Source organism: Hypoxylon trugodes, assembly GCF_022578975.1.
Source record: "Hypoxylon trugodes strain CBS 135444 unplaced genomic scaffold F4822scaffold_9, whole genome shotgun sequence".
In the NCBI taxonomy this organism is placed as follows: domain Eukaryota; kingdom Fungi; phylum Ascomycota; class Sordariomycetes; order Xylariales; family Hypoxylaceae; genus Hypoxylon; species Hypoxylon trugodes.
In genome coordinates, this window is record NW_026250024.1 from 207,912 (window position 1) to 218,501 (window position 10,590).

The window sequence follows — 10,590 nt, forward strand, 5'->3', positions numbered from 1 at the left end:
TGATAAGGGATCACACTTTAAGTTTCGCTAAGCAAGTACTGAGAACGGTCCTCCAAGGAGCGTTGTTGCCTACTTAATCGGTAACCCAGCACCTGCCTCTACTTCTACAGCAACCAGCAACTGGCAATTACGATACAGCACAGCACAACAGGACGCGTTTTTTAACACTCGTCAACACCGTAAACTTTACAACCTTTTTTTTTTCTCTACACACTCGTTTTATTTCCATTTCCTTCCTCTCAACCGCGGAACCAACCTACACTGTCTAAACACCACGTTTTCAAGTTGTTAAGGTATCGAAGCAGCAGTTGCGCATTCTTGTAATAACCAGCAACTCTTTCGCTGCCCCCCAAGCACTGTCCCTTAAGCACATTCCACGCTCACGCTCACGCTCTTTCAAATTTTGTCCCCTCTCCAATCGAAGCTCTGTTCAATACACGTTCAGTTGATTCCGAGTCCAAACACAGTCGCCATGGCGGATCAAAGTCGTAAGCGCGAAGCTTCATCGGGAGATGCACATGACGACTACCCTGCAAAGAGACAAAAATCCGAGATGTCTCTATTTGCTAACCCAGTACTCCCTGTACCCAATTTGAAGTTTAGCTTCAAGGTGCCTGCACCAACCACAACAAAAAAAGGTGTAGATGACGACCCCAACGACGCAGACTACGTCGATAAGCCCAAGTCCAAGCCGAAGCTGAGCGCTGCTGAACGCCTACCGATCGGTCCTCAGCGATTGCATTTACCCCGTCAGCCTACCCTGCAGCAAGCGACTGACGAAATCTTTTCGAAGACATACAAGCTTCGCAGTAGAGATACAAAAGACCCCCCGGCTACTACAGCCACGACTTGTAACCACCCTGACCTAGTCTACCGCATGCAGCGACTAGAGGCTTCCCATAAGTCATTAGAAAGCTCCGTTGACAAAATCCGCTCCATTGAACCCAGAGCAACGCGACGAGAGTTAAACAACCTAGCCACGCTTGAACGCCAGGCCAATGCAATGGAGACAAGATTGCATGACCTGGAAGCTAGGTTCCGTGACATGAAGACTACATTTGAAGCTATGCCCAGCCACCCACAAAATAACCCCAATCGTTTGGATACTATCATTGCTACTGGTGAGCTCCCAACGAAAGAGGTCACTGAGCCTCCAGCACCTGCGCCACAAAAGCATGACGGCGACAACGATGATGTGGTATTCTTAGGACAGCGAACTAAGAATAGCACTACTCCAAGCAGTGAGGGGCCACCGCAACCGGAAGTTGTCAAGCGTGATAACTTCGTAGCTTACCTCAAGAGCCTAGACTTCCAAAGTCCCGAGGGGATGAACTCTCACGCTAACACGCCTGTTATCCTAAAAGAATATACCTTGTGCATTTTAGATAACGGAACAACATACTTCGTACGATTAGGAACCGAGGATACTTGTCTCTCTGATATGGAATTCGAGGAAGACCCCCCGGCCCCTTTGGTGCTACCCCGCGAGAATCGAGGCTACCGTGACTTGAACGAGGATGCGGATACGACCTCTCTTAATTGCTGCTGCGATTTCATCGTCGAGATCGAATATCGTGGTCTACCTTTCGGTTTGAATGGGTTCGGCAGCTCACCCCGTTATGCATATCTCTTGGGTGAGATTTACGTCCGAAAACCTGGAGTCAATGGTATGCCACCGCGTACCTTCTCAACCAACTATTTCCTCCTCATGGACGTTATTCACCCACAAAGACCGCTGTGGATTGCGTACGCCTATGAGTACATTGCTGAAAAGGTTAACACGACCAACGGAGCTACCTCTTCTACTAATCCTGGTGGCTCAGGAGGCACTAACCGAGTGCTGACAATGTACGACCTGAAACGAGACGAGGAGTTTTGTAAGGGATTCGGAATTTTCGACATGGCACGTATCGCGGATGGACTAGACAGTTTCAAACAGGCAAATGAGACGTCCCTCCCTCAACTTGACCCTTCCGATGTTGAGAAGACGCTTCGCGCCTCGGCTCGTACCGAACGCCCCGTGTTCACCCAGCCGAATCTTGCTGATTTGACGGTGGCTCTTAGTCAGACCTTATATTACGGTTAGGCAATTACTTCCGCCGCTATGAATCCTCTGTTTAGGGACTGTCTAGTTCATGATGAGTGAGATATTGTGGTATCCAAAAATCTCCGATGCGGGGGTTTAAGTTGATTATATCTCATTCAATTGCGCGGCGTTGCGATTTGGATTGACGATGACCAGGGAACGGAAAGGAATACTGAAAAGGAGAAGGGAAGCATGTGTAGGGAAGCAATGATGGAATTAGGGATGGAAACCAGATATGAGAGATGTATAGGAATGAGGGCATCATCTGGCGTTATTGGTTGTTGCATATTGATGAGAGGCGTTGCGCGTCTAGGCATAGTTCTGCTGCCAGCTCTTCATTCTCAAATGTCATGTACTTGGCACTCAGATGATTCGGGAAAGGGTTCGTCAATGGAAATTCGGTCAACTAAAAAGTTCGTCCTCCGCTGTTACGTGCTCGTCCGCCTAGCAAAGGTGAAAGTATCGTCCCCCATAGTGTCGCTCCCATAGAGGGGTTAGTGGTGCGAAGTGGTGCACTGAAGCCACTGATAGTTGACTTAGCTGCTTTACTTACCTAGGTAGCTGCCAACCCCCTAAACTAAACCGCTAGCAATTATCTAGGTACCTATAACGAGGCACGATCACTCCAAATCTCACATCCCATGAAAAAATTCAATCATGAATAAATAGACTGATTCTTTAATTCTCAATTCCATAATATCTACGCGAATCGCGAAAATAAAAAAAATTGTATAAGATCTTACACACCGCAGAACCAAACACCAGCCAAGCATGCCGCCGCGAACATCAGAACAATAACAGAAAAAAAAAAGCGTTGTCCATAATCCCCGTTATTTAAGATATACACCCCCATTTTTCTTTCCCTTTATCGTTTATGTTCGTGCCAAATCCTACAGTCATCTCCCAAATGAGTATATGTTTCTTCGTCTATTTTAGGTATTTAAGGATCTCTTCCCGTTCGCCAACGGGCATCATGTGCAGCATATCCTTTAGACCCTTAAGGGTTGAGGACTTATCTGCTCTTAGGAGATCAGATAGTTCGCGCGAAACGGCGTCGGACCTGATTTGCTCAATCTTGGCTTCAATTGTCTTCGCGTTCTCCTCGTACCAGGTTACTACCTCCTTATCGCTACGGTCAAAGTTAACGACACCAGACCAAGCGGCAAGTAGGCGGAGATGGTGCTGGCGGTGTTCTGCGGCTGCGGCGGTGCTGGTCGTGTCGGTAGTCTTGGGCGAGGCCGTAGCAGCAGCCATGCGCTTGAGGATGTGCTCTTCGTTGAGACGTCTGCGCACACGCCAGTAGAAGAAGCGACGAGTATCCTTCCACTCTAGAATTTCACGGATGGTGCCCTTGGCCTTCATACGACCAGCGCGGTCGTGCAAGTCGGCGAACTGTATGCTGATTTGCGCGTAGATTGGCAACAATTGCTTCTCGCGTTCCACCATTCTCTCCTTGACCTCTGCATGCTCCTCCTTGGACAGGTTGGTGTCGACAAATTGTTTCTTGAGCGAGGCGTAAACAGGGTCTAGGCGAGCCATGGTCTCTAATTGCTTCTCCTTCCTGTACTTGATACCGATGATACCCTCCGGTTCTAGGACACCGGCACGGGCCTCAGCATCGGCGTACATTTCCATAGCAGTGGGATTGATGGTCGGGTCGACCACGACCCATGAACCACCACGGAGCTCGCCGAAAGGTGGGATATATACGAAGATGGGCTGCTCGAACTTGACGAGGGCATCAACGATGTATGAACCGTACTTCAATACTTCGTTGTACATATCTCGTTGACCACCAGAGAAACCTCGCCAGTTCGCAAGGATCATTAGAGGAAGCTGCTCACCATAGTTGAAGTCGTTGATGGCTTGGGCGGTCTTGAACGCAGAGTTGGGGTACCAAACACCACCGGCTTCGTTGGAGACTTGCTCAACGGAGTCAGGGTTGGCGGGGTCAGCAGGAGTAATGTTCTCAACAGTGCGAGTCTCGACGGCGATGACACCCATTGGGATACCACCAAGACGAGCACGACCAACGACAACGGTACGGGCCCAACCACCGAGAGTCTCGACGAAAGAGTCCTTGTCGAAGAGACCAGACTGGAAGCCGTCCTCATCCTGCTTACCACCAATGAGCCATCTAACATCGTGAGGCTGCTTGTTGGGCGGCGTGTAGATGACCTCACGATCCCAGGTGTCGAGGCTAGGTGAAATAGGTACGGGCAAGTTACGTTGAGCGGGGACGAAAGAAAGCCACTCAACGATCTTGGAGACACCGGCAAAATCATCGTTAGCAGTCAAGTGGGACACACCATTGCGGTACATGATCTGGGTACCACCAAGCTGGAGGTTAGAGGTGTACACTTCACGACCAAGAAGGTTGTTAAGAGCCTGGGCACCAGTAAGGATGATAGGTTGACCCTCAATCTGGACGGCACGTTGGCCAAGTCGGACAAGGTAGGCACCAATACCTATGAAAAACGTTAGCAATCAACCTCAGAAACATACAACCACAATCAAACTTACCGATAGATCGACACGTAATGAGCGTAACAGTGAAGATGTCATTATAGGCTCGGCTGGTGGCACCAGCGATAAGACCAGAACCCCTCAAGCATTCAACACCAAGGCCGTCTTCGGCACCAACAATGGCGACAATCTTGTGGCGCGTCTCACCGTTTTCGGTAATCTCCTCGGTGATAACATCGCGCTTGGCACCGTCCTCGAATCGTTTCTTGGTTTCCGCATCCAAGTAAATGTACTTGAAGCCAGACTCTTGCCTCTCGGGGTCATTCCAAGCGACCTTGAAGTGCGGGATCAGCTCCTCGGCAAGACCAAGTCGAGCACCAGAGTTGGCTGAGAGGTAGATACGAGGGATACCCATGCTACGAGCCAATTCCGTGCACTTGTTGAAGAAGTGGTCCTCCTTAGGACCGAAGGAACCAATCTTGTAGGTGATGTCGTTGGCGACAATGATGAACTTACGTCCCGAAGGGTATTCAGGTGTGCGAGCATTGATGACCCATCCGACCATACCGCACGTGTTAGTACCAGGCTCACGGGAAACTTCAATCAACCTATCACGGTCATCGAGGACGAGTTCGCTGTAATCAATGCATTCGCCCTGAGCAGGCTTCTTATCGGATAAGGACGGGTGCGCTTTGGTAACTCTCGTCCAGGTATTCTCCACAGCCTGGCGGAAGAGCTCGGGGAAATCGTACACGTACTGAGTACCCATTAAGTGGGCCTTGTAACGCTTGGGCTGCAGCCAGTTCTTGGTAGGGTACGGCGAGCAGACGGGTAACAGGTGCATCGATCCGATCTTGGTGGTACCACCGATCGAGTAGAACACCATCTCACCCTTTTCGGATTTCCTTTCTACGTAGATCTCAACCTGGATAACATATCCGGAGGTGTTGGTGATGATAACACGTAGAGGGTATGGCATCCCGGTGGCCGCGTCCGTGCAGATGATACGGATCTCAACTTGTGAGACACGTAGTCGCCAAGCACGAGGACCGAATCGGTCCAAAAATCCCTGGAGAGACTGCTCGACTTCTTGGGGCTTCAGCTGGAAGACCGGGGTGAAGTTGAGGAACATGTGGTTCAAATCCGAGTTATTGTTTCCAATGATCTCGAGAGCATCGAAGATGTCGTTGATTACACGGTCAGCCTCAGAGACAAGATACTCCGCAGTTGGGATGTCATCCCGTAGGCGACCGGGTCGGATGACGGCGCGTGTGAAGTAACGCTTGTCGGTGTCAACACCTTTGCCAACAGCCTCGTAAACGTGGATGTTCTTGTTCTCCGTGAAGACCGGGGAGATCTTGAATTTGGCAAGACGGGCAAGTTCCAGCTGGAAGGCCAAGGCGGGCTCAACGTGACGGATACTGCTGTCTTCAATGAAGTCAGGCGCACGGAAAGTGTAATATCCGGGGTAGGCACCATCGTTGTGACCACAAACGAAGGTAACACGACGGACCCGGTGGTTGACGAGCTCATGCTTCAATGGGTCGATTATGCTACCAATACGCTCGAGGATGTTTTGGTCATCGTAGGACTCTACGTCACGGACGACCACGCTGATAATGTTGGTCAACTCATCCTCGATGTGCTTGGGAACAAACGATTTACGCTTCCCGCTAAGGTCAGGGATAAGTCCAGAGCGCTTCTTAGTCGGTAGTACTTCCAGGGCCTTCTGGAGCATTTCGTCGGCGTCGTCTAGGTATCGGCAAGGAACAACGACACCACGGCGGGTAGGCTCCTCTTCAGTGCGGCGGTTTAGATAAGACATGTCACTAACGGAGCTGATCCGGTTAAAGCCGCTGGCTTCCGGTGTGGGAGTACCAGGAACGGAAGGGTTGCCGGACTGGAGGGGAAGGGAGAATTCAGTCTGCCCAACCTTGCGGAAAGAGAAGTCCCAAGAGAGGAACAGAGGAACCGAATCAGTCTCGTCGTCGTGGTACTCAACCTTCTTGAAGTCGTATGCACGATAGGCTCGGCGGACATATACCTCGAGAGCAGCGGCGTTAACCCAAGGGTCTTCGTGCGCAAAGAAGGTTGACAACACGTCGATGACAGTGTACTTAGAATCGACAACCTCCTTGATGACATCAAGGTTAGGCTCTCTGTGCTCCCAGCCAGTCTCGCCGTACTTGTTTTCGACAACGGAAGAGCGCAAGATATGTTCCATCTGAGCTGTTCGCTCCTCTAGAGACGGCAATGCGCACTGAATCAGAATTTCTCGAGCCTTCAGAGACACCTTAGCCGTCTGACGCGACTCCAATTCTGTTAGCTTCCGCAAAACCGGCCTCAGGTACTTGGCAACATTGCCGACGTTGGGCTTGTTGGGGCGGTACTCTTCCAGAAGAGCAAGGATTAGGTGGTTCTTCGAGCCGACTCGGCTGTGAGACAAGACAACCTGGATAACCTTAAGGATGTCCTCCCTGTTCTCTTCACGAAGCTTGAGGATTACCTCCTCGTCCTGGCTACGACGGCCCGAGAAGCGGCCCTCAATGTCAGCGTACATTTGTAGTAGACTTCCGATGACATTTAGCTCGTGAACCTTCTGGCCGTCGGCGTAGTTGTCGAGAACTTCGAGCAGAGGCGCAATCGTTGCTCGCAGAGCGTCAGCTTCGCTGGGAGTAGTATTATCGTCGAGGAATTTCGTGACTGTTCTTGACAATGTCTTGGCAGGGAATTCAGAAGATCGAGCTTTAGCTCGGTCTACCACCTGTGTCAGTTGGGTGTCCAGCTTATGAGGCATTCTAGAATGGAGAGCAGCGTGGTGAGCTGCCCATTCGCTGAATGGAAGTTCGGGGTTTCGCAGGACTTCGACTATCTCCTTCAAGGTCTGTTGCATGATAACGGAATTGTCGTATCCTAAGAGAATGTTCTTAAGGATATTTAATGACAAGTCGAATCTCTGCGCAGGCTTGTTACCCGTAACTTGAGGAGGTCCAAATTCGGGGAGCTGCCCAAGGAAGGCTTGGGCTTGCTTGACACGGGACGGGTCATCGAGGGCGAGTATGCCAAGAATATCACCAGCCTCAATGGTGACGCCAGGCTGCTTAATCAACTGCACAATACCATCCTCCTGGGCTACCAAAGGCATGAACATCTTCATGACTTCGACCTCCGCAAATGTTTGGCCGGCTCTGACGTGTTCGCCGTTCTCAACGGTGTACTTGACAAGCTTACCAGGACTGGGCGTGCGCAGTTGAGTGGGGTCGTTCTCCTGCTCTAGGAGGCACGTCTTGCTATCAACAGAGACACGAGTGGCACCAACTTCCTCCTTCCAGTAGACGCTGTGGCTTCGGCCGTCTAGAAGAATGAGCAAACCACCGTCACTCAACGCACGAACGCCAACCGAAACTTTTGAGCCGTTGATGAAGAGATGGTAGCTGTCGATAGCTGCACGGGTGGCAGTGAATTTGTACCGATGGCCTTCATAAATGAAATCGATCGGGAACACCGTCTTCAGGATGTCCTTAGAAGGGACTTGACCCCTCTCCAGACCAGAGCGGTATTCAGCAATGACACCCTCGCTGGCAATATGGGCCTTGGTGGTAGCACCACAAACAACCGCGAGCATAGGATCCGGGCGCTCGGCGGTCAGCTTGTTAGAAATGAGCTCGTCAAGCCAACCAGTTGTGATGGTGTTCTCTTCAAAAGCTTCCGTCTCAAGAAGCTTAATCAGGTACTCAACGGTGGTTCTAAAGTCACCACGGATGCTCAATTCTTTCAATGCAACGACCATGTTTTTCCGAGAGGCAGCTCGGCTTTCTCCGTACGCGAAGATGTGACCAAATTGACTGTCCGAGAAACTGTGGATACTGGAAGCGGTACTGACTGAGAAGTAACCCCAGACATTTGCGCTACTCCTGAAGTTCAAGTCGTGCATCACACCGTTAGAAGGCTTGAAACCCTCACCAGGGTCTTCTGATGTGATTCGGCAAGCTGTGCAGTGACCACGGGGCTGCGGTCGTCGCTGAGTCTTGTCGCTCTCAGAGTTCTTGAATTCGAAGTCGATCTCGGTGGCCAGCTTAGGGTCAACACCGTAGAGCAACCGAATGTCGCTAATTCGGTGAAGGGGAATACCCATAGCAACTTGTAATTGGGCAACCGGCAGGTTAACACCGCTAACCATTTCCGTGGTAGGATGCTCGACCTGCAGACGAGGGTTCAACTCCAAGAAGTAAAACTTGTCGTCTTCGTGCGAATACAGATATTCAACCGTACCAGCGGAAACGTAACCCACAAGACGTCCGAGACGAACGGCAGCCTCTTCCATGCCCTTGAATGTCGGCGACTTAGCAATTGTGACGGGAGCCTCCTCAATAATCTTTTGGTGTCTTCGCTGAACGGAACAATCTCTGCCAAAAAGCGAAACATTGTTACCGTACTGATCAGCAAGTAATTGTACTTCCAAATGTCGGGCATTGCCCGCCAACTTCATGATGAAGATGGGCGAGCCGGGAATTTCGTTCGCAGCGGCTTTATATAATTGCTCGAAACCCTCCTCAGACATAGCTTTTCGGATACCCTTACCACCACCACCTTCGGAAGCCTTAATCATGACAGGGAATCCGATCTCCTTGGCCTTTTCTAGACCCTCTTCCCAGGAGTTAACGCATCCCTTCATGTATACGTCGTCCGCGACTGTGACGATTCCCTTGCCGTCCACCTGAACCTGGTCGACACCAGTACCGGACCACGGGATACACGGTACTCGGGCGTGTTGTGCGACAATAGTAGAAGAGATCTTGTCACCAAGAGAGCGCATCGCAGATCCCGGGGGACCAATGAAGACGATCTTCTTCGGCGACGCCGCGAGAGACTCGGGAAGTTTAGGGTTTTCGGAAGCGTGACCCCTAAGAACAATTGTTAGAATTCAATTCCCTGCCCAAAAGCGACGGAAGTCAATGTCCGAAAACTTACCATCCGGCCCACACAGCGTGGACGTTCATCCGTTCAGCAACGTCCACAATTAACTCCACGTTCGCGTAGTTGTGGTTATTTGTGCCACCAGGAACTTCCACGTAGTGGTCAGCCATTCGGATGTAATCCGCGTTGGCCGCAAGATCTTCTGGTGTTGCCATCACTGTGAATTGGATGGCCCTCTCGTCGCCGAATGTTTCGTACGCCCATTTTCGTACTGATCGGATTTCCTTGACGGCAGCAATACCGTTGTTGGCGATTAAAATCTAGACAAATCTTAGCGACTCCTGCATTTCACCAATCGTGCGATTTTCAATGGTCTTACGTTTGTGATTACGGTGTGTCCGTCGTGTGCTGCGACAAAGTCCTTTACTTTGGAGGGAGGAGCATTTTCTAGTTTGTTACCACCGATAAAATGCTCCGGCAGCTTGTGCTTTTCGGCGTAGGTGGGCTTGCCATTTGAGACAGGCACTGTCCGGTTGCCATTGACGGCAGTGCCGTTTGTTGAGGGGGCCATTATGTCTGTGGAGGAAAAGCAGGAGATTTCGGTGGTGTAGGTGATGGGAGTCGGGCTGATGAAACGGAATAAGATGGTTAAAGGGTCATCAAAGTACAACGGATGCCCGAATCGAGCTCCTCCGAGGCGCCAAAGACTCGCAATTGTGTCTTAGCGAGGAAATGGGACGGGAAATCTCGGTTGGCGGGAGATTTCGAGTGGAAAAGTACGTTTCGGTGGTTAAGTCGAAACGAAGGAGTAAGCGGGTTTATAGATAGCAAGAATTCGGCTGAGTTCGCGCAATTCCGTCTAGGTGAGGGAGGAAGAAGAGAAGAATTTCGTGCGTGTGTGAAGAAATCAGACGGAATGGTCTAATCAGAGGAGGTCTGGTTCGTGAGAAAAAAGTGTGAAGTCAGCTTGCATGGTCAAGAATTGAATAATTCGCGGGATTTGCTGAGTTCCCAATTTGATCCACTGAAGAAAAAAGAAGTTGAGGTGCACTTTCCCCCGTTCCCCGTCAATCAGGACGAAGTGGGTAGGTAAGGTACAATACGACGTACAACATCAATTA

At 50.6% G+C, this 10,590-nt stretch overlaps 2 protein-coding genes across 2 annotated transcripts; one reads left to right on the forward strand and one right to left on the reverse strand.

Moving 5' to 3' along the window:
- The first annotated feature begins 165 nt into the window (after window positions 1-165).
- F4822DRAFT_415034 (uncharacterized protein) lies at window positions 166-2,622 on the forward strand. The gene has a single exon (XM_051459197.1). It carries the CDS (start codon window positions 473-475, stop codon window positions 2,084-2,086), a length of 1,614 nt encoding a protein of 537 aa, XP_051310177.1. The 5' UTR covers window positions 166-472; the 3' UTR covers window positions 2,087-2,622.
- Window positions 2,623-3,013: 391 nt separating this feature from the next.
- On the reverse strand, window positions 3,014-10,040 carry F4822DRAFT_432950 (acetyl-CoA carboxylase; the record flags this gene model as incomplete). Its single annotated transcript, XM_051461743.1, has 4 exons — window positions 3,014-4,554; window positions 4,610-9,456; window positions 9,524-9,789; window positions 9,849-10,040. The coding sequence occupies 4 exons, from the start codon at window positions 10,038-10,040 to the stop codon at window positions 3,014-3,016; spliced, it is 6,846 nt and encodes a 2,281-aa protein (XP_051310178.1).
- Between the last annotated feature and the right edge of the window lie 550 nt (window positions 10,041-10,590).